Source organism: Equus quagga, chromosome 17 (assembly GCF_021613505.1).
Source record: "Equus quagga isolate Etosha38 chromosome 17, UCLA_HA_Equagga_1.0, whole genome shotgun sequence".
Taxonomy (NCBI): domain Eukaryota; kingdom Metazoa; phylum Chordata; class Mammalia; order Perissodactyla; family Equidae; genus Equus; species Equus quagga.
In genome coordinates, this window is record NC_060283.1 from 56,978,293 (window position 1) to 57,003,360 (window position 25,068).

General features: G+C 38.5%; 1 protein-coding gene across 4 annotated transcripts in view; it reads left to right on the forward strand.

The window, feature by feature from the left end:
* ERBB4 (erb-b2 receptor tyrosine kinase 4) overlaps positions 1 to 25,068 on the forward strand; it is a 1,114,677-nt gene that overhangs the window by 932,413 nt on the left and 157,196 nt on the right. For all 4 annotated transcript variants that reach the window (XM_046644934.1, XM_046644936.1, XM_046644933.1 and 1 more), the window contains exon 20: positions 12,515 to 12,700. In XM_046644934.1, coding sequence (XP_046500890.1) covers positions 12,515 to 12,700 — 186 coding nt within the window. The remainder of the gene's footprint in view (positions 1 to 12,514; positions 12,701 to 25,068) is intronic.

The following is a 25,068-nucleotide window of genomic DNA, read 5'->3' on the forward strand; positions in this document are numbered from 1 at the left end:
ATGCAACTTTTTTACACTCTTCTGATGTAAACTTTTCAAATGCGTATTTAGAATGGAATTATCATTACTCCTTGAGTTGTAAAAGGCAAAAAAAAAATTGTTTGTATATTTCATCCTGAAAAAAACTCAAAATGTTTCTCTTACCTTAAATTTCATCATTCTCTTTATCTTAAATGGCCTGGACCTAAAAATGCTCCCAGGAAATCAGAATATGTTTTCTTTTGCTTTTTCTGAAAGCATATTGTAAGTGATGGCACGTTATGTGGGAGCGCAAATTTGTTGTTTGATTTTATTTGCTCCTCCCCTTTAGGAACTAAAGTATAATTTGACCCAATTCAACCAGGAATGGCTAACGCCAGGTGCTTGGGGCTGTCTACTTGTTGACAAGATAAGCATTTACAATGTGAAGTGCTGATGAAACTGAAGTAAAAATTCCCATATTTTTACTATCATAAGAAAGAGCAGTGCCTGAAGAGTCAGAAATCCTGAGTGAAAACTGCCCCTGCTGCTTACTCATCGTATGACCCGGGGCGGTCATCCAACTCAGATTTGCTTTCCTTGTTTTACGGCTCAGAATTACTACTTCTTTTGACTGCTTCACAGGGTTATAAAGAAGATCAAACAACTGGTGCGTGTTACTGCTTTTGCAGCGGCTTATAGAGACACACATTTGATGGGGATGTCCTAGAGTACTCAGAGTTTCATATTTCCTACAGTAGCTTCACCCGACCCAGGGAGTTTGCTACAGATGCAGATTTGGCAGATCCACTTCCAGACTTGATTATCTGAGAGTGGGGCCAGGAAAGCCACACTTGTCATAATACACCTAGGTGCTGTTATGCACATGAAAACCTGAGAGCCACCAAAGAGAAATAGAATACAATCAGTATAAATTTAACTTAATTAGATATATAAATCCAGCCCTGGTGATCCAGTGGATAAGATTCAGTGTTCTCACTGCCACAGCCCCGGTTCGTTTCCTGGTCAGAGAACTACACCGCCAACTGTTGGTTGTCATACTGTGGTGACCGGGTGTTGCTGTGTGCTGAAGGCTATGCCACTAGGATTTCAAGTACCAGCGTGATCACCTGTGGTGGATAGGTTTCAGTGACAGATAGTCCCAGACTAGACAGACTGGCAAGAAGGACCTGGCCACCCACTTCTGAGAAAACTGGCCGTGAAAACTCTCTGAATAGCAGCAGAGCATTGTCTGATAGTCTGAGAGGATGATCCAAAAAGACCGGGCAGCATTCTGCTCTGCTGTACACAGCTCGCTAGTAGTCAGAATTGAGTCTACAGCACTAACAACAAACATATTTAATATTTAATATCTAATTTGGTACTTGATTAAATTAGATATTTAATTTGATTAGATGTTTTGCTTATTTGTTGATGTGTCTGTGTATATTTATATGTTTGCATACCTTAATTTAGTGAAGGTTTACACTTTCAAAATTAATGTTAATTAATAATTAATATTAACATAATACTAGAGTAAATAATTGATAGTTAACTTGGCTAATATTCCTATCTGCACTCTCCTTAAAACTATGCCAGTTTGCTTTATTTCAAACATTTACTGAAATATACAGTAAGTAAAACCAAAATGTTTTCACCTCATGGATCCATAAGGGGCCATATTAACAGTTATGACTGAAATTTCTGGCGTTATTGATTATGCAGAAACTCTAGCCCCCAAAGAAGTCTCCTCAAATAGTGTGGGAAGCTGCTGAGTGTCTCATATGTACCCATAAATCAGTCTCCCAGTTGTGGTTACCCTGTGGTCTCTACGGTGTCCTTTCCTACCAGCTCTGGCCCCCATGTGGAGCTTTTCCTCCCTCTGAGCCACTGAGAGGCCCTGCTCCCAGCACTGCTGACTGATGCCACCTGGGGATGCACCACGTCTCAGTGCTCCCTGGCTGCCAGTCCTCTGCTGTTGGAGGGGTGGTAGGCTCAGAAAGGAAGCATAGAAACTGGTGCTCTCCCCTCTTCTATGACTCATCTGGTTCCCCAAGGCAGCTGAGAAGGGGGAATTGGAAGACCCATTCTCCTTGGAAGTCATCTGAAAAACAGCAATTTCTGCTTCTGCCCACAAAAGCTCAACAACAAAGTCCTTTGAGTTAGGCTAACATCACCTTACCAGCCTGTGTCTTCTGTCTGGCCTTATATCTCTCCTTTCTCCAGGCATATGCCCATAGTGGCCCACTCTTCCTTATGCCAAAATTAAAATGTTATACTTCATAGAAGACTCGGCTGGATCAAGTAAATACATATTCTCCATCAGACAAACCCCAGGATTGTGAATATGTAATCTTTAGACTCAGCAGAAATAAGCACCACTAAACTAGTAGTGGGGTTAAAAGTGAATCATGTCTATGAAAGTAGCTTTAAGGTGGTACTAATAAAGCTCAAGTACTTCTGCAAAGCTAAGGATGGAAGACAGCAGTCTCCAGCTACTTTCCTCTCCCTTCCCTACCCCCATTTTCCATTGCCCAAAGCAATCATTTTTAACTTTTTGGCAATTTCCCCTGTAACTTAATTCTGTCAACCTTAAAATGAGATAGTTCATAAATTATAAAATCAAAGTTGAGTTTATTTGGGAATAGTAGAGAAATTGAAATTCAGGGCAAGCGGATTGTGGTGAACCACAGGCAAGTCTGAAGAGACAAAGGGAAGGCCAGCTTTTATTAGGTTTTGGAAGGAAACTGGGGAGGGTTGTTTTGAACAAAATTTCCCTGAAGAAGACCAAGGGTCCGAGGTGGTGGCAGTTTCTCATGGGCTTTGGGCTGTGGTTAGTGCATTGTCACTGAGGAAGGGAGGCATCTTCTTTCTTCTTGCTGGTTCTGTAGGCTGTGACAGGGCTGTGTGTGTGAGAGCTCTCCCCTCACAGCTGCCTGACTCTTTTGAATAAGATTTCCCTGATGAATTTTCACATTTTCCCCTCTTGATCCAGATCTTTCCTTGAAGGCATGCCGATCAAGAGCCAGGTCATCTGAGTCACAGTTATTTCTATGTTTGTCCCTCGGTGCCAGGAAGGACCTTTCCTGGGTTTCATGTCCCACGTGGGAGGGGAAGGACATAGTGACAGGAAACCACTTAGGCCACATTTGAGTAACAAGGAGAGTAGGAAGAAGAATGCTCAGACACTTTCTAATCATATTTTGTCGAGGTTATAGGCATCAGAAATCATTTCAAAGCACTAAGCCAACATTGTTCCATTTGGTGAATCATTTCTGCAAAGCTTTGACACACAACAGGTGCAAAGTTTAAAAAGGTTTATGCAGAATGAAATTAGAAATAATATGGCAAACCCAGTTTGTATGATGGTTCTGCACCATGAAGCTAGACCTGAAGGCGGCCAACTGAATAAGTCAGAGGTCTATGGGGAGCCAGGTGAAACTTGTAACCACTGTGCTTGGTCTCTGATTTCATGAATTGGGTTTCTACCTCCCCCGAGGAATTTATTCATGTGCAACAGGTTGTACTTACCACCATACATACACCACCTCGTTCAGCTAGGAGATAGGCAAAGGTGATTTGACTGTCCAATACTACCTTAGCTGGGGGATCTGGGGATCGCTGTTGGGCTGCTATTGCCTTGGGAATGGAGTCAGCTATGTTGCCAATTGTTGACTGATACATTTCTAACCATGCACTCATTTGTGTGTATTTTGAGCCAAGGAAAGAGAAAGACCTGCCAAAGGAGGCAAACTCAGAGTCAAGTCCCTAACAGGTGGTTCACATTCTGTTCTTTGGTGTAGATTTAGGGGATTGGACCAGTGGTCAGTTTAAGAGTCATTATGAATGGACAGTGGAACAACTAGATATCCTAGTAAGCGTTGTGCCCCTATCTGCCAGCTATCTGCATAATTGTAGGCCCAGGATTGGTCCTGTCCTTCACAGACAAAGATAAAACCAGGTGGAGTGCAGAGGACTACAGCTAAAGTTTAATTATTAATAGAGTTAACAGGTGTCTTTTGATTAGTTTCGAGTCAAGAGTCTGTGGTATTGGGCAGCCCTGTGGCCTAGTGGTTAAATTTGGTGTTCTCCACTTTGGCAGCCTGGGTTTAGCTCCCTGTTGCAGACCTACACCACTCATTGGTGGCCATGCTGTGGTGGTGGCCCACATACAAAATAGAGGAAGATTGGCATGGGTGTTAGTTGAGGGCAAATCTTCCTCAAGCAAAAAAAGGAAGATTGGCACAGATGTTAGCTCAGGGGCAATCTTCCTTAGGAAAAAAAAAGAAGGAGGCTGTGGGACTGATACATTTAGGAAGACACCTTACCATCTTAAAATGTTCTTTTCCAAAAGCCCTGAAGTAAGACCTTTGGTGTTTTCTTTCACAGCATGAGAGCAGTTAGTATCAAGGAATGGGAAAGAAGGCAAGAGCAAGAAAGCAGTTTGGTTTGCAAAAGTGTTAACATCAAGTTAGGCTCTGACAGTTATTACTGTCAGAAAGGGAAAAATCAAAACAGGGTACAGGGAAAGTCAGTTTGTGGAGTCTGACTCAATAGGTAACATCCAAATTGGAATAGGAGTAATTATCTGTTGACTGGGAACTAAGGTAAAATTAGTTATAGATAGGACTAAAGACTCACCACTGGCATGGGCAGATCAAAGGTCCTGGTGGCAATTCCAACAATCAGACAGGTTTCACCCTTTTGCAATAGATTGGGAAATGTAAATAAGATTATTGTCTTTCCAAGAGAAAGAGAGGAAATAAAGTGAGGAAAAATAGTGAAGAAAAGATATACAGGCCTGGTCCTGTCATCTTGGGAAAGCTGTCTGCTTCAGCTGTTGTCTGCTTCAATGCCTAGACACTTTCTTTTTTTTTATTATTTTATTGAGGTCATATTGGCTTACAACACTGTGTAAACATGAAGTGTACATTATTATGTATCAGTTTCTGTATAGACTGCATTGTGTTCACCACTAATAGTCTAGTTTTTATACATGACCATACATTTGTGCCCCTTTATCCTTTTTGCCCTCCTTCCCACCCATTTCCCCTTTGGTAACCATTAATCTGTTCTCTTTATCCACGTGTTTATCTTCCACATATGAGTGACATCATATGGTGTTTGCCTTTGTCTAGCTTATCTCACTTAGCATAATACCCTCAAGATCCATCCATGTTGTTGCAAATGGCATGATTTTATCTTTTTTATGGTTGAGTAGTATTCCATTGTATGTACATACCACATCTTCTGTATCCATTCATCTGTTGATGGGCACGTGGGTTGCTTCCATGTCTTGGCTATTATGAATAATGCTGCAACAAATGTAGGGATGCATAATCTCTTTGAATTGTTGATTTCATATTCTTTGGATAAATACCGAGCAGTGGGATAGTTGGAATGTATGGTATTTCTATTTTTAATTTTTTGAGAAATCTCTATACTCTTTTCCGTAGAGGCCACACCAGTTTACATTCCCCCCAGCAGTGTATTAGGGTTCCCTTTTCTCCACATCCTCTCCAAACGTTTATTTCTTGTCTTGTTAGTTATAGTCATTTTGATGGGTGTAAGGTGATATTTCATTGTAGGTTTGATTTGCATTTCCCTAGTAATTAGTGATGTTGAATATCTTTTCATGTGCCTGTTGCCCATCTGTATATCTTTGGAAAAATGTCTGTTCATCTCTTCTGCCCATTTTTTGATCAGGCTGTTTTGTTGTTGAGTTGTGCAAGTTCTGTACATATTTTGGAATTAACCTCCTGTCAGATATATGATTTACAAATATTTTCTCCCAGTTAGTGAGTTGTCTTTTTGTTTTGTTCATGGTTTCCTTTGCCTTGCAGAAGCTCTTTAGTTTGATGTAGTCTCATTTGTTTACTTTTTTTTTGTTTGTTTTCCTTGCCTGAGTAGACATGGTACTTGGAAAGATACTGCTAAGACTGATGTCAAAGTGTGTACTGCCTATATTTTCTCCTAGAAATTTAATGGTTTCAGGTCTTACATTCAAGTCTTTAATCCATTTTGAGTTAATTGTTGTGTCTGGTGTAAGATAATGATCTACTTTCATTCTTTTGCAAGTGGCTGTCCAGTTTTCCCAATACCATTTATTGAAGAGACTTTCCTTTCTCTATTGCGTGTTCTTGGCTTCTTTGTCAAAGATTAGCTGCCAATAGATACATGGATTTATTTCAATTTTAATTCACTAGTTGGAGTGTAGGTCCATTCAGGGATTGAAGCTTTCTTTAAGTGAACACATGAATCTGGGAATCTCCCCCTTGGAGCTTGGCTGTGCAGAGTTTGGTTAATAGCCCCTGGTGATGTCCCTTCCAGTGAGGTTAGAGGGAGTCTTTCTGAAGGTAGATGAAATCTCTGGGCTGCAGATTATGATGTCTGATGTTTTCCTCTCCCAAGAATGCACTGTGGAAAGATTGTTCTACCAAAGTATGATGATTCTCTATGGATTTGCTTAGGCCTTTGCAAAATTGAAGTATATCCCCTTTTGCCAGCTGTGGATCAGAGGAAGCAGGAGCTAGGTGTATTGAACATCTGGTGATTATCTCAAAAGGGGAGAATTTATGGGTTTCAAAAGGGGTGGATCTGAGATTCAGAAAAACAAATTGCAATGCTTTTGGTCAGGGTATTTGAAGGGTTTCTACAAATTTTGCCAATTGAGTGTTAATAATGCCATTAGTACATTCTACTAGTCCTGAAGATTGAGGGTGGTAGGCATGGTAAAAATATTGTAAAACCTGCCAAACAGTGCAAACTTGTACAATGGTAAACTGAATTACCCGGTCACTATGAAGTTTGAGGGGGTTCCCCAAGTAGGGATAATTTTTTTAATAAGATTTCAGCCACAGAAGAGGCAGCAGCCTTCCTGCAATGGAAAACTTCAGCCTAGTGAGAGACCATACAAATCATTATGAAAACATGTTTATATCTGTAAGACAAGGGTAACTGTATGAAATCCATTTGCCAAACCTCAAATGGTCCCTTAGGCAATTTAAAATGTCCAGGAGCAGTGTTAACAGGTTTTCCCAGATTATATTTTGGGCAGGTTGGGCAAGCAAGGCAGACATTTTGCAGTCTTATTTATATTTTCTCACCAATATTATTTCATAAATGTTATCACTTTGTCAGACCAATGATTTAATGAATGCATGGTGGTCAATAATGGAAATTTTAGAGTCCCTGGTAAGACGGGGTTTTTATTTGGCCCAAACCAGAGGTTTCTTGTTTTATCATACCAGCAGCCATTGGATTGCCAGTATTGTTTTTCTTCCTCTGGTGCTGATAGTTGAGCCTCTCTAGTTATGTGTAAATCATTCTTTGTTGGGTTCCAATGCTTCTAAGCATTCTTTTGGACCCTGACAGAAGTTTGGCTTTTGGTTCCCTTGAGAGCAGCATTTTTAGTGGAAATATCAGTGAAGTGGTTTCCTTTAGCCTCCAGAGAATGAAGTGTGGAATGTCCAGGGAACTTGGTGATAGCCAAAGCTGCTGATAGAAGTATGGCATCTAGAAAAGTTTAGACATGAGAGCCATTTTTAATTGTATCTCCATTAGAGGTAAGGAAGCCTCTTGGTTTCCATAGCGTTCCAAAATCGTGGGCTACTCCAGAGGCATACTGGCTGTGGGTATATCCGTTAGCCAGGATACAAACTCGAGTGAAAGCATATAATTCAGCATGTTGGGCTTAAGCAGCCAAAGGCAAAAGTGTCACCTTAATGATTTCAAAAGGAGTTGGAATCGCATACCAGCACAGAATTTACCCTTTTCATTCTTTAAATAAGAACCATCGGTAAACCACAAGAAAACAGCATTGGTTAAGGGAGTTTCCTGTAAATCATTGTGACGAGTTAGAAGGTGATGTGTCAGAGTCAAATAGTCACGAGGAGTCTTGGTGACAGAGTTAACGTTATTGCAGCGAGAAAGGGTTATATGAGGAGCTATTAGCAAGAGGATTTCATTGGAGGTGAGGTGACTAGCTGAACTGTGTTGTGTATGATGAGAATTTAGAAGGGTTTAGAATAGTTAGGGGTGCAAGAATAGTTAGGGGAATCCCATGACTACGTCTTTTGGTGGCTTTAACCAAAACAACAGCGGCAGGAATGGCTCTGAGACAAGGAAGGTATTCTCTGTCCCACAGGGTCTAGCTGTTGGCTATAATGCTCTATGGGGTGATGGTGGCCACTGTGTTTTTGGGTGAGAACTCCGAGTCCCTTTCCTTATTTTTCATATATGAAGGAAAAAAGGGAAATTGATAATTGGGATGTCCAAAGGCGGGGGATTTATTGAGTTTTCCTTTAAGGCTTTAAAGACTACATCATCCTGATCTTTCCAAACAGTAGGGTCAGGTTTGTTATTTATTAGTAAAGAATATAGGGGATGGGCCATAAAAGAAAAGTTTGGAATCCAATTTCAACAGTACCCAGCTAGCCTGAGAAAGCACTGTAATTGGTGCTTAGTTCTGGGTTTTGGAAAATTGGAGATGCCATGAAGCCTATCTGGATCTAAATATAGCCTTTGTTCCAAGATCAGAGTCCTAAATATAAAACCTGAGTTTGGATGAACTGCAACTTTTCCTTAGAGACTTTGTGTCATTTTGATGCTAAAACTTTTAACAGGTGGGTACTGTCTTCTTGTAAGGAGGTGTAGGAAGGGGAGAAGAGAAGTCAGTTGTCCACAAATTGTAATAAAGTGAAACCTCCAGAAAATTCTATATCATCTATAACAGCCTTTAAAACTTATGAGAAATAAGAAGGACTTTTGGTAAAGCTTTGATGCATGACCGTCCAGGTATGTTGTTGTCCTTCCCAAGTGAAGGTGAAAAGATTGGCTGGCCTTCTCTGTTGAATACTCAAGAAAGCACTCCACACGTAAATCATAGTGAAAAATTTGCTTCCGGTAGAGATGGAAGCCAACAAAGTAAGAGGGTTTGGAACAACTGGGTGATGAGGGATGATTATATTATTTATGGCCAAAGGTCTTGAACAAACCTCTGTCCATTGCCATTGGATTTCTTTACAGGTAAAACAGGGATGGGTGTTACATGGACTAGTGCAAGGAATAACAAGGCTTTGGACCTTATAAGCTTCTATGGTTGGCTTGATTCCCTGCAGGGCTTCCTCATTTATGGGATATTGATTAATTCTGGGGAGAAGTTTTAAGGGATCAATTTAGATCTTGATAAGAGGAGCACTGTGAATTCTACTAACATCTGTTGATGATTTTGCCCATAGGGATGGTGCTAATTGATTCATCAGGGGAAAATGGCTAGAAACTTTGGCATCAGCTTTGATATTGTCAGAAACAGTGCAAATAAAGGATGTTGAAGAAGATATATCCAGTTCATTGGACCAGTTATTTTGGTTGTTGTCATCAAATTCTAAAATTGTTTCCCCCTTTTGGGAGAAAGAAATTCCTGCATGATATTTTTCTAAGTCTTGGCCCAGTAAGTGGACGAGGGCAGAGACACTGAGTGGGAAAGAATAGGTATCCCTCAGAGGGCCCAGACAAAAGAAAATAGGTTTATAAATAGGGACTTATTGACGTTTATTAGTGATCCTCACTACGTGAACTGTTTTAGTATCTTGAGGCAAAGGCTGTTAAACAGCAGTGTAGTTGAGCACTGAGAGTGTAGCTCCAGTATCAATAAGAATGGAGAGAAATTCGTTCCCAATCTGGAGAGTTGTTTCTCCAAACCAGTTAAGAGGAAAGATTGGGAAAAGTCCTTATGATTCCTTGGAGTCTCATCATTGGGAACTGGAAAGACATTGGAAGGTTTGGTTGGGTGACTGAAGACACCTGGAGCATTTTAATTTACAGTAGTTTTTCTTCTATTGTCCTGGCTTCTTACAATAATGACAAAGACTGGGAGGATTTTGCTTAGGGGCCTCCATCTTTTGAAGTTGGAGATTAACGACTTTAGTGGAATCATCTGAGGTGTGGTTTGAAGGCCAACCAAGTGGATGCCACGTCCATAGGAAGACTAGAATTTTTCTTGAACACAATTTGAAGTCAACTGTAATAATCATGCACAGGTTAATTTGGTTTCTGAGTGAAAACTTGGGTATTATTCCAATCAACAGGTTTTGAGAAAGTGCTGGGAATTGCCTGTTGGAGTTGGTGAGCAATTCCACAAGCCCCGTCATATAATAGGGCAAGGGGTTTGTCCGGCATCTGCAATTCTAGAGATCTTTCAGGATCATTACAGTTGACAGTTTTCATTGAGTGCTGGGCTTGGGCCTCACCAACAAGCATATGGACTAGTTGATATAATTCTGAGAAATCAGGTTGGTAGGTCTAGACAACCATTTTAAATTCCTTAGCAAATCTGTGGGGATCCTCTGTAACTTTCCAAAATTCTTTTACTATGGCTTTGAGTTTAGCTTTAGTCCAAGGAACATAAGAAATTGGATGCTTAGAGTTAGGGTCCTTGGGGAGTCTGATTTTAAAAGGGCAGATTTCAATGGATTTGATCAAAGAGGAAGTGGGAAGGGGAAGAGGTTCTGAGAAAAAGGGAACTTCAGCGGGAGGATTGGAACGGGTAAGAGGAGAGTATAGAAGAGGTGATGTGGGTGCCACAGGAAAAGAAGTAAGCCTTGGGGGGTGAGATGGAGAAGAGCCTACTGATGCCTTTTGTCCTTCTTCCAATTGTCTATTTGCCTCAGTTAATTTATAAATTAAATTATTTTATTAATTATTTTAATTATAATTTATTTAAGTAAATTATTGTGTCGGTAAAGAGGCATTTTGGAATCTTAAATTTGCTTGGAAGCCTCAAGATATCAATTAAAACAGGCATCCCATGCACTTTTTTAAATCCTAGAGCCATGGTCTTCTTAGTTCTGAGAAAAAACAGGTTGGGGAGATCAACTAAAGCTCTATGTTACCTTTGGTTAGGTTGGTCCATCTAGTTAAGAATTTGCATGAGCAGGGATCATAATTTTTGAACATGACACCAGCTGGCATCTGAGAGGGCATCTCCTGAGAGGGCTTGGAGGATTGGGATCCCATAAGTAAAAAATTGGAGATTATAAAACAAGAGTACAGTAGTCCCCCCTTATCCACGGAGGATAGTTACAAGACCTCCAGTAGATGTCTGAAACCACAGATAGTACTGAACCCTATATATACTATGTTTTTTCCTACATATGCATACCTATGACAAAGTTTAATTTATAAATGAAGCACAATAAGAGATTAACACTAGCTAGTGATAAAATGAACAACTATAAAATATACTGTAATAAAATTTATGTGAATGTTCTCTCTCCCTCTCAAAATTGCTTACTGTACTCACTCTTCTTCTTGTGATGATGTTGGATGGTACAATGTCCTGTGATGAGATGAACTGAGGTGAATGACATAGGCATTGTGACATAGTGTTAGGTTACCATTGACTTTCTGATGATAAGTCAGAAGGAGGATCATCTGCTTCTAGACTGCAGTTAGCCACAGGTAACTGAAGCCACGGAAAGCAAAACCACAGATAAGGGAGTACAGCTGTACTCACCAGGAAGGGTTATGCCATCACAAAAACAGATCCTGAATAAATCTGGAGAGCTCAACATAAGGCGAGGGGCTCAAATCCTAAAGGAGACTTACTGAACTGAAAGGAATGAGATGATCCACAGAAGTGGAGAGCACAGGGACTCCAGTGGTACCACACGTGTTTCCAGGGGTTGTTAGCTCCTCAGGGTTTGTCTCCTTCAGATGTCACCTCTGACACCATATAATGTCAATCTTAAAATAAAATAATTGATGAATTATCAAAGCAAATTTGAGTTTATTTGAGAACAGTAGAGGAATTAAAATTCAGGACAAGCAGACTATGGCAAACCACAGGTATGTCTGAAGAGACTAAGGGAATGTCAACTTTTATTAGGTTTTAGGAGGGAATTAAGGAGAGTTATTGGAAGAAAAGTTCATTAGAGGAGAACAAGAGTTTGAGGTGGTGGTGGTTTCTCATGGGCTGCAAGCAGTGGTTAGCACATTGTCGCTGAGGCAGGGTGGCATCTTCCTGCTGGTTAAGTAGGCTGTGACGAGGGGTGTGTGTGAGAGAGTGCTCCCTTCATGGCTCCTCGACTCTGTTGTAAGATTCCCTTTATTAATTTTCAAAACTGTATATGTGTAAATAATATGCTTATAGTCTCAATTCTTGATTTTTCAGAGTAGCATTTATATCAATGATTGTACTCTAGAACCAAAGATCAAAGGTTAAAAATCCAGTGTAAGTTAGGATTCAATTTCAACTTACTTGGCAGTAAATGAAATCTAATATTGTCTACATTATAAAAGAGATCCCATTATTAATTTTATATGCAGTTATTCTTTAACATTTTCCATTTTATTAAATATATACTCTGTTTTTCATTTAATTTCACTTGAATTAAATTGCTTTAAGAATATGATGGCTACAATGTCTTTTCGCTTTTAATTGATTCCATTGAGTGTGCATTTTAAAAGTCATTATCAGCACCATTAATTCAGTGCAAGTAACTATAATTATAAAAAACTTTGGGTTGAAGTGGTGCTATTATATTTTTTCTCATAGGAAGCTCTGATCATGGCAAGTATGGACCATCCACACTTAGTCCGGTTATTGGGTGTCTGTCTGAGCCCAACTATCCAGCTGGTTACACAGCTTATGCCCCATGGCTGCCTGTTGGATTACGTCCATGAACACAAGGATAACATTGGATCACAGCTGTTGCTTAACTGGTGTGTCCAGATAGCGAAGGTAGGTGCCTGTCATTTCCCGTGGAAATGACTTTTCTGGCTTTATATCTCCTAATCTAAAACAATTTGAGTATTAAAAACATTTCAAGTCTTTCAATCTATTTAAGTAAAACAAATTATATTTGCTCTATTGAAAGATATGTTATAGGGAGGTGTTTACATTTAAACTACAGATCAAACACATGGTCTTCTTACATGTTTTTTGATTATTGTGCTGTGCTGTTTATGGTATATTGACCAAAGATCAAAATGAATAGCTTACTAGTCAGGAGGAAAAACTGTTATACTGGATTTGTTTGGCTTTTTGTTTGTTTTGATATAGTTTATTTACCAAAAAAATCTGAGAAAGAAAAAATTGAAGGTCTGAATTGTTACATTTTTAGATGATTTTGTTAAAATAGCCTGTACATTCAATTCTCAGTATTATCAATGTTCAAATTCTAAGTATTTTCCTAGACATTTTCATATTCTCAAGGGGTCTTTAATGGTTTGGGGTTTTTTTCTTTTTGGTCTGGCACAAAATCTCAGAGATGTAACATACATAAGGGAGGTGGCTTGGATCTTAGTACCCGGGTGGTGGGGGAGGCGGCGCTGTGGTGAACTAGACAGCATCTGCCCTCTTCTAGGAGACTCTGGCTTTTTCTATAAGAATTGTCTGTCTTCTAATTTTTCAAGAGGGGATATAGTTCTGGATTTTTTTGTTAATTCTCCAAATTTAAATCTTGGCTCAAACTTTTGAAGTGCTCTGGGAGCCAAAGCAAACATTCATGTCCCGCAGTCCACGAGTGTGCAAATTCTGATGTACATTCCTTATGTTCCAAGTAACCATTTATGATTATCTGTTCCAAGGATAGTTCTTGAAAATTTTCTCTTTCCAGATATTTAAGGCTGAGATGAGTTTTAACTCACTCTTTCAACTCTTAGTTACATCAAAATATGACTTCATATTCTGTAAATTCCATATGTTCGTCTTTGCATTTGTGTGATATAAATACCAAAATGTTAATTTAGTGGTTTTAGCCTGTTTCTTTTTACAATCTAAGAGTGAATGAAAATACATTACCAAAGGAGAAATTTGAGATGATTCTTAAAATTCAAACCCAAAAAATCTTTTGAGGGAAAAGCCCAGTTTAGTTTTACATACTATAAGTCTCAATATAGTTTCCTTATGGGCCATGTATTATAATTTTGTGAATATTACATGACAAACTCACAACTGAGAGGATTCTTTATGGTAATGAAGCTTGAAATATAGCTCTTCAAAAATTGATTTACTTATCTAAGAACTTCTATAATTTATAAGGTGAGCTAAATATGCAATAGAAATTCTCAAATCATCCTAGCGCTATAAATGAAAACAAAACTAAACTTCAGATTTCTTAGCTCTTCTCTATATTTCCTGCAGTGCTTTCCATAATTTAGCTTTTGTCCTTAGGGATTCATGGCATTAATATATCATCTATACGAGACTATACACTCTAATAATAGAAACTACTGTGAGTTCCCTGAATAGCCACACTGTTTTAAACCTTTTTGCCTTTGCAAATGCCATTTCTTCTGCTGAGAAATATTTTCTCAGTTTCTTGAGTCACATAACACGACCTTTTTCATCCATCAACACTGACTGCACTTCCTTCCCTTCTGGAGCCTTCCCTGGTCAACCTCTGTCTGTAAACAGAAGTAACTTCTGCATTAGTTTTGGTCAATGATATCTTGAAAATATTTTTATTATTTAAATGTTAAACTATGTGTCTCCATAGCTCCCTGAATGTACGGCAAGTTTATTTAGCCACTTATCCTTCAATAAATACTTGTGGACACCTACCATGTACCGGGTACTGGGCTGACTGAAGTGTTTCGGGTGAACAATATGGACGTGAGCCTGGTTGTCTCTGTGTACCTTGATGGAATGAACAGACATACAACAAATAAAATAATTAAGTGCAGGATTAAATGCTATGCTTCAGATTTTGAAGAAAAATAATTACAGGAGAGACTTGAGGGAAGACCCCGCTGAGTCTTGATTGAGAAGACTTTGGCCATGAACAGAAAATTTAGGAGGAGGAAAGATTACACAGAGTCCTATAGATATAGTGACCATGTAATTTATCATCAAAATGGGACAATTTTAGGAGTGAAAGGAGGCTCCATTGCTAGTTACATCAGGACAGCAGAGCCTGGTACGTGGGAGCCCTGTACAGCATGGGAGTTTGGATTTTGTTATAAATGTGGTAGGTAATTATTGAAGTATTTTACCTTGGAAGTGACATAAACCAATTTATCTCTAAAGAGATCATGCCAGTTTATGTATGCAGATTAAATTGAGGCAATGCAAGATGGACATGAAGATAGCAGTTAGAAATCTGGGGATAATGAAAATAAGGAGAAGGAAATGCAATGAAGATATATTTTTGAGACAAATTTAAGGCATTTGATGGTTGATTAGCTCTGAGCACTGGGGGAGGGGAGTGTGGTGGGGCCATCTCCTGAGGTGGAGAAGGCTGAAGAACTTATCTGTAGAGAAAAATCAGGAGTTCAGTTCTAGACATGGCAAATTGGATAAGTTTATAAAATGTGAAATTGGACTGTCAATCAGGTAGTTGAATTTGGTTGGGACTATAGATTTAGGTTTAGGAGTGATAGCCATTCAAATACATGGGAATATATGGGATTATCTGGGGACCGACTGGGTCTCATTCATACTTCTCAACACATAAAATTGGGTCTTATACAGAGTAGCCATTCAATAAACCTATTTAATTAATATTTTTAAGTCATAAGGAAAATAAAAAATCTACCCTTAAGGAGGGAGTCTTTCCTTCATCTTTTTTCCTACTCTGGGGGCAGAATTGTGTAATGCTTTGGGAAACAGCATTAGGGTCAGAAGGACCTACATAGTATGTTCATGCTCACTTTTTGGTTTTGTGAGTTTGAATTAAGCTAGTCGACCTCTCTGAATTTTTGTTTCTCAATGTATTAATGGAGTTAAATATTTTTACATTTTTTCTCATTGCAAAATGAATAGAATATTATCTACCTGTGGTAGGCTGAAAAATAACCCAATAGATGTTATGTCTTATCCCCGAATCTGTGAATATGTTACTTTACATGTTAAAAAGGATTGTGCACATGTGATGAAGTTAAGGATTTGAGGGTGAGTAGATTATCCTGGTGGGCCCAACGTAATGGAGAGATCTTTATAATGGGAGGCAGAAGGATTAGAGTCAGAGAGAGAAGATGCAAGGATGGAAGCAGAGTTGGAATGAGGGGCCTTGAGGATGGAGGAAGGGGCCATGCTGAAGAAAAGAGCCGATTTCCAGAAGTTGGAAAAGGAAAGGAACCAGATTCACTGCTAGAACCACCAGAAGGAATGCAGCCCTGCCAGCACCTTGATTTTAGTCCAGTAAAACTGATTGTGGACTTGTGACATCCAGAGCTGCAAGAAAATTAATTTAGGGCCCGGCTCGGTGGCGCAGCTGTTAAGTTCGAACGTTCCGCTTCTCAGCCGCCCACAGTTCGCCGGTTTGGATCCTGGGTGTGGACATGGCACTGCTTGGCAAAAGCCATGCTGTGGTAGGCATCCCACATATAAAGTAGAAGAAGATGGGCACGGATGTTAGCTCGGGGCCAGGCTTCCTCAGCAAAAAGAGGAGGATTGGCAGTAGTTAGCTCAGGGCTAATCTTCCTCAAAAAAAAAGAAAAGAAAAGAAATTTATATGGGTTTAAGCCACTAAATTTGTGGTCATTGGTTACAGCAATAGAAAACTAATACACTTCCTCATAGTGATTTGCAGAGATTCAATGAAATAGCCCACGTAAGGTCTCTGGCTCGGCTCTTAGAATGTGGAGTGCTTAAAATCAACCCGCATTTATTAGCTGTAGGTTGAAAGCCTTGAAACAGAGAGTTGTTTTAGAAACGTCTGTAAAATAAGAGTAATGTGGTCTGAATAAAGACAAGCATTTTACAAATAGCTATTTCAATAATTTAGAGGCTACATTTTCTTTGTTTTCAATTCTCACCTAGATAGACTTGTGAAAGTAAATGAGGTATCCTCATAATTTCTCCAATACCCACTTTCATTTTGGCCACATCCTTTTTTTGTTGACAAAGCTGGGAGGAGGGGGAGGAATGATGCTGTAAAATAACCAATTTATATTTGTGTTATAATATACCCGTGGAAAGGTTAACACAGAAATGATAATGATAGCTAACATCAAGCACTTACTCTGCGCGAGCACTATTCTGTGTATTTTATTCATCAATTAATTTGTCTCATCACAAACCTGTGAGGTAAGTATCATTATTATGTACTTTTCACGGATCAAGAAAGTGAGTCAGAGAGAATTTAAATAACTTGATTAATTCACACAGCTAGTAAATAAATAGTGGAAGCACTAATCTATGTTGTTTTTATATATAAGGAAGAAAGTATTTTAAAAATATTTTCATGCATATTCTATTTTATTTCCACTCTTCCATTGTTTCATCATTCTACAAAATTTTATATAATAGAAAACACAAATTTAAACACCAAATGTGTTTGCCTCTTATAGGCAACCATATTCACTCTGCATAAGCTGCGTTTGGAACTTGATTTAATTTGGTAAGCAGAGCAGAACACAATATTATTTAATGTTCATATACAGCCATATGCTTTCCTGGTGTTTTATGAATCAGAATAGAAGATAATGTTGAAATTCCTTCTTTCGTAGTGTTGCTAACAAGTTTGAGAAACAGTTTTTAAAGACAGCTTAGCTTATTCTGAAAAATATATGTGAGTTTAGAGTGAAGGAACTTCATGGTGAGTAACGCTGATAATGACTGTGTCCAGGTAGATAAAGCATGTCTTACACACCTGGCATCTGCTTGGTGCTTTATGTGCATTGTGTTATTTCATCTTTACTGAACCTCTAGCAGGTATGGCCCGTTATTCTCCCAGTTTATAGAGAAGGAAATGGGGGAAGTCCTAAAGGATACAGCAGCAGGTTGAGATGCCTGGATTTTACACAGGTAACTCTGATGATGTCAGAGCCAGGTCTTCAAACCATTTTTCACTCTTTCCTCTCCAAACAAACACATGTCGCCTCACCTTAGTCACTTGCTCTCTGTCCTCCAACAACACCCCAAATTGAGGAGTGCTGAGGGCATGACCTTTTGTCTGTAGTTGTGTCTCATCATTAATCCCATAATAGGAAAGATTCTTTAATGAATAATCCTTTTTATTGTCTTCATGAGAATTTTTCATTGTCTTCTCATCAGGATGTATGTCACATCTTCAGGAGAAAGTACTAGATATTTCTTCAATGATGGGGGAATATTTTTCAACCAATGTTTTACTTATAAAATATTATGAAAGAGCAAGCTCAGAACTGTCTGTGAACTATTGTGCAGTATAGATAGTGATCCCAAGTGACACCATAAATTAAGAATTTAAAATGCATAGTCTGGCACTAGTTTATGTTAAGCACACGGACTCTAGAACCAGACTGACCAGGTTCAAATCCAAGCTCCACCACTTATTAGCTGTTTGGCTCTAGATGTTACTTAATCTCTCTGGGCCCCATGAAAATGGAAGTAAGGATAGTACTTGCTTCACAGAGTAATTATGAGAATAAGGTAATATTCATAACGTGCTAAGAAAATTGCCCAGCGTAGACTAAGAATGTATACTATGTGTTATTTTGGATAATATCTGAGTAGAATACAATGAGGAAAGACTTATTTTTAGTTAGAACACCCTAATGATGTCATTTTAAAAGTACCTCATTTTTAAATACTAGATATAAAAGATTTAGCATTGGTTTTTAGACCATTCTGGGGATGGGAGGAGGTAATCTCATGTTTAATATTTAATAATTCTGACCTTTGGAAGAAAGAACTTGTCTCTCATCCTCATGTACTTTCCTACATAGGTTCCTAAGTTGCTGTTCCACAGGTGCTATGGCCTCAATTCCATATTTGAAATTAAATTATTTGTAGCATTGAAAACATCTGAAACTGCCATGAAACCACCAGTAAACTAGCAAAGATCTGGGGTCAGGCGTAATTCTTTGAATCAGATAGTCTGTTACTGAAGAGGAACAAAGAAAAAATTCTAACTTTTCAATCTCAAACCAGAAAAAGTTAATATTGGTCTATCTTCCTATAACTGCACAAATTGTAGCCCCTGATTCCTTTCTAAGGAAAATATTATTTGAAGCTTTTCTGTTATTATTGTTACTGTATTTGTAAAGTGTGAACACTGAGTATAGGCTACTTTTACTTTTCAAAATCTTGAAACCTTTCTCAGAGCTTTGCTGCCCTTTTCACTTTGCCGTCAGATTTTCTTTGGAGGCTCTCATTGGTTTGCAGTTTAATTCAGATGTAGAGTTTGAAGGGCTTTCTTTTGCTGTGGTGCACATGTCCATGGTACATTGTATCCTTCAAGATGATTCATTGTCTGATTAAGTCATAAATTGACCCAACTTTAAATTTCTTCCAAAAGAACATGGAAATAAAAGTCACTCAATATTTTAAAGAATAAAAATTAACCTAATATGTTTAACCAAAATGATTTAGATTCTGCCTATAAATAAAAGCTCTCACTTACATTTTTACAAATAGATTGATTCCAGCATTTATGTTTTCTAGGAAAAGTATTGTTCAAAGGTCAGCATGATGTTCAGTCCAGTTTAATAGATTTTCTCAGTTGAACTTTTTTTTTACTTTGTTCCCCAATTACTTTTCTTATCCATTCATATTTTTAATTGGAGTTAATGAGAATTCTATGTATAGATGTGACCTTAGACATATGCACATTTGTGTATAATACATGTACAATTTAAAAGTAATCAATAGTCTAGGGAAGAGGCAGAACACTAATAACATTCTAGAAAAGATGAAATTAGCACTTATTATGTATAATAGTAAAATAATGATATTTAATACTGTTTAGAAGTTTGTGAATACCAATTGACTGAATGGGTTCCTTGGGCAGGTTTTGACACAGAGAAATTATCATATTCTATAAAGGTAGTGGAGAAGAGGAATATTGGAATTAAAAGCCATAGTGTTAGCGGCATAGCTAGATTCCATTTAGTGAAAAGTCACAATTTAAATTAAAATAGATTACTTTTCCTCTTCATATAATCACTTTTGGAGAGAGACAAGGATGTAACGTTGCTTCATATTTATCATTTTTACTGATATTATTTAACTTTGAAGACATTATACATTCTGATGAGTTTTCATTAGATCTTTAGAGAAATTCAGTGGCATGAATCTGACTTAGTAGTAAAATTTTATTCAGAGTAAATATCTTCAGTGACTTTCCTAGGGTCATGCTGCAAACTAGCCCAGGGATAAAGAACTGAACTCAGAATTATGGACAAGTCATTGATTATTTCATGAAGATAAAATGTTCAATATTTTTTCCGTAGAGGCAGCCAATTGAGAGAGTTTTTGCAGAATCTCTGTCCATTTCTAAGGTCTGTGTCTAATTAGACATTTGAGATCTGAATCCAAGAGCAGATTATCTCTGGTCTTTATTTAACCAGGAGGGATTCATTTATTTATTAATTTACGTCTTTTTTTTTTTTTTTTTGAGGAAGATTAGCCCTGAGCTAACTATTGCCAGTCCTCTTTTTGCTGAGGAAGACTGGCCCTGAGCTAACATCTGTGCCCATCTTCCTCTACTTTATATTTGGGACGCCTACCACAGCATGGCTTTTGCCAAGCAGTGCCATGTCCGCACCTGGGATCCGAACTGGCAAACGCCAGGCCGCCAAGAAGCGGAATGTGTGCACTTAACCGCTGCGCCACCTGGCTGGCCCCTATTTATTAATTTAAAAATTAGTAAATTATGATTTAGCAGGTACTATCTCAAGACCTGCAGATTCAAGTTAAAACAACAATGTAAACTCCCTCTATTGCAGTTTTTATGTTCCACTAGTGAAGACAGGCACAAAAGCCAAGAAATCAAAAACCACTGCACTACTGCCTCCTGTAGTGAGAGAGGAGAGATGGCCCTGCCTGCAGAGTGTTAGGGCGGGACTGCAAAGGAAGCAGTACTGTGTCCAGGTTCTAGCTCCATCGCTAATCATCTGCATGACTTAGGGAAATTCTTTGATGTCTCTGAATCTGTTTCCTCATCTATAAAATGGGCAACAGCCTCCATTTGTCCAGCTGTTGTGATGGTTAGATGAGATCATGCTTCAGCTGTGCACATTTGCTACCAAAGCTTCAGTGCTGAATGGATGACACGATGAAATTAACTAAAATGATAATACATTATTTAATATTTATTATCATCAATATTAACTTAGACATGACTTCCACAGAAAGTCAGCATAGAGTAGCAGAAAAAATATGAACCACAGAGAAATACGATCTGGGTTTGAATCCCGAATCATAGTTATGAGAGCTTTGAGGCTCATTTTCTCTTTTGCCAAATGAGAAAGCCTATGCTTGCATGAAATGAATCAAACCTATGTTTATCAAATCTGAATTAACAAATAAATAGGAGCAACTGATACAATCTGAAACATTAGACAAAACTTTCTACAGAACAGAAATATATATATTTCTTCATTAATTGTTACTCGTTTATTATATTCCTTTATTCATTTGTATTTATTTATATGCATTTATTCATGTGTACTTATTTATTATTGTACTCATGAATACAGCAAAATTCCATTGAGAACCTACTATGATTACAATGGTGAAAAATAATGGATTTTGGAATTAGAAGATCTGGCTTTGAATAACAACACTTATCAGTCATTAGCTGTGAAATTTGGGGCAAGTTTCTTAAACTCTCAGAACTTCCTTATCTAAACATCAGGATAATAATATTTACCATATAGGGTTATTGTAATAATGAAATAAAACAATAAAGCATGTCAATATCTTAACATGTTGCCTGACACCTAGTATTGCTCAGTAAATATTGACTTTTTTTTTAATCACACAGAGCAGTGGTCTCAAGGCCATTCATTTCCAAAGAGGATTGCTACACCTTTGCATAAATAAAGAGTTAACTTGAATTTTTTTTTTCCAGGACAAAACACAAGTCTCCCCAGAGAATTTTTTCCATCATTTCTTCGTGTTGAGCAGAAATAAATACGGTCTGAGGGACCAGATTGAAGGAACATCACATTACTTCTTGTCTAAATAAAAATTATTCCAGCTTGGTGCTCAACTATCAGAGTTGGTCAGAAATTCCATTTTAATCATGTATTGGAAGGTTCCCACGGGATTCATCTAGGGATGTTGAAGGATCTGGTGAGGAATACATGGTGCTTGGCAAACAGGGGCAGGATCTCCCTTTTGCCGACCTCTGTAGTTGGTACATTAAAGTATTGTTTGTTCAGCTCCATGGAAGCAGAGCTGCCCAATCTGTCCGTCAGTTATGTACAATCCTTATAGCTATGACATCATTGTTCCTCTCTCTTTTTTATTTGGCATATAACATAAGTGCCTATTGCTCATGAGTCTGGATCTGCTGAGGGGCTCTGGAATCTTGGCTATGCTCACTCACGGGTCTGCAGGCTGTCTGGCTGCCAGGTAATCTAGACTGGGCTGATGAGGGTGACTGGAGGGACTGGGCTCTCCTCTTCCATCAAGCTAGCCAGAGCGTGTTCCCACAAATCCTTGTCTCATGGTGTCCAGTCCCCCAGGGCTGGGTATCCATCCAAGCATGACCACTTGAGAGGCCTAGCACCTCTACAAGTACAGAATGAGAATAGGCACTGAGGTCCCCTGTCCCCACCCCCCTTCTGGAATTGCCACCAGTAACCCTCTTCCCTCTTCAGTCTTAGAGAACCTAACCTTTTTTCTCCAGGTTGTTGGGTTCGGCCTCTTCCACATTCCACCCTCATCTCCACTACTCAATAGAAATAAGTCAATTTCTCAAACAGCAAAAGCTAAGTGAGCCTTGTCTTCTGGGTGCTGCTGCCTTGGAATTGCAATGGTAGGTCCTGCAGGACAAAAATCCTTTCAAGATGGAGATCTCAGGAAGAAACACACAGATTTTCCTATTCCAAAGAAGCAAGCACTAAAACGCAAACTGGTATCTTAATAAAGTATTTTGCTGTGTATCTAAACGGATAGAAAAGCAATAAGAAATTCACAAGGAAAGGACCCAGTCCAGAAAATTTCCTTTGTGGAGGTGGTGAATCTTTAAAAAAGCGATTATCAGAACTTGTTAAAATTTTGACACAATGAAGAGGCCCAGAAGATTATCTAGTTCAGTGATTGAAAAAAAATGTTGAGGCATGAAATTGTTTCTTTAAGTGAAATCTTACTTGGAAATCCAAACCAATAAAACTGAGCCATAACTGGAGCAACAGAAGGGTTTTGAGAGGGCTTCACGGAACCCTGAGAGTTCCCTAGGTCCTCATGGAGACCAGCCCCATGACCATCTGATGTGCCTGTGTAGAAGATGCGGAAACTGAAGCCTAAACAGAGGATGGAGTCCATTGAACACCACAGTGCTAGTGCTGTTAAAAGCCGAGATCTGAATCTATACACTACTCTGGCATCCCGGGTGCCCCAGCTGAGATCAACTGATGGCCAGCACCCCTTACCCGACTCCACAAGATTTGTGATCCCTCGTTTGTCATTTAGGTGAAATAACTCCTACAGTGTTAGAATCAGTCTACACCTCTTGTGATAATTTTTAAATGACCTAATGAACTTTTTTCTTTCGCCTATAGAATATTAAATGAGAGGCAGCTAGCTCATTTTTACTTCCAAGTATTTTGGGTTTTTTTAGTTTATCTTCCAAAGGTTTTTCTTTTTTTTAAATCTCTTTTCCACCAATATTCTTTCCTCTCCGTCTTTATGTTAGAATGTCTAATAACGTTGTAACCTCCCAAATTGGTGCTAAAGCACCTGGCTGAAATTGAATCATGTCTATCCCCTCCCTGAAACAACCTCACACTGTTTATTTATGTGCCAAATTCTCATTGCCTTAAAGGAGGATGCTATATAAGGGGTAGTCAGGGATAACAGAGAATCTCGATTGTACCAGATGAAAATGAAGCTTATGGAGACAGCTTCCATAGCACAGGTCCCAGAATTGCAGTGAAGCCTTAATTATTTCCTGGGGTTTGCATGAAATATGAAGGTATCTCACTTAGAGAAAAAGTCATTTAGATTGTTTCTTGTCTAACCTATAAAATAGCAAGCTTCCCTTTTGCTTTGCCTTGCCTGTGGCTTGGTTTGGCATGCTGAGCAACTTCAATTCGGCTTGGAAGTTACTCCACTCTTTAAATGGCAGAGGTTTCATTCAGCGACCATATGCATTCAGAAAGCAAAATACTTAATTTCTTTACTGTAAATTTATGCTTTAACTAGTACTTTTAATGTACTTTTTTGACAGAAAAGTGAAAGCTATCCAATCCAAATGGATTAAATTGCGCTTTGTATGTGTAAAGTGTTCACAATTACATCTATTAGTCATGACTATGTGAAGCGTGGTATTGTAACAGATTTTAGGAGCACAGTGAGTTTCTCAAAAGCAGAATCAAAGTAGCAGGACTGGCATGTCTAGTTTATTGCTCCCCTATGGCTCTTGTTTCTAAAAGTGCAGAAGTAGATGCAGTATTGCTCTATGGAAGCTGTGATCTACATTCATGATCTTTCAGATGTATGCATGCAATACCAACTTCCCGCAGATTTCAAGGTGTTTACAGTGATTCAGAGAGAGAGGACTTGCATTTTGCTGCACACAAGAGAAACAAAGGATGAGGAGATCAAGCGATTTGACTGAAAACAGGAAAACCATATTGGGACTGAACACAAAACACAGATTTACTTCCTTCTGCACCTGCCCAGTTCTTTCTCCAAAGAGCCCTCATACAGGTTTTTTATTTTGGAATAACCATAGATTCACAGGAAGTTAGAAAACATTTAAGAAGAGGTTCTGTTGTTCTTCATCCTATTTCCCCACTGATAACATCTTGCATAACTCTACTACAATATTGCAATCAGGAATTTGACACTGGTAGAATCCACAGAGCTTATTCAGATGTCATCAGTATAAAACTGGTGTGTGTGCACATGTATAGTTTTTGCAATTTTATCACGTGTCGATTCATACAACCACCACCACAATCAAGATCCAGAACTATTTCATAACCTCGTGCCATCCCTTTATAACCTCACCTACCTCCTAGTTCTTTGCGTTTAATTGAATTCAGATCTTGCCATGATTGGTATTTATAATGATAACTTATTTTTAAAACATCTCTTGGACTTACCATGCATCATATTCTGCAATGGACATACTCTACTATGAACACTAAATTTTATTCTAGCATTAGTAACTTGACAGAATCTTACTTCAAAGGATATCTTCCATAGAATTGCACCAAAATATTCTA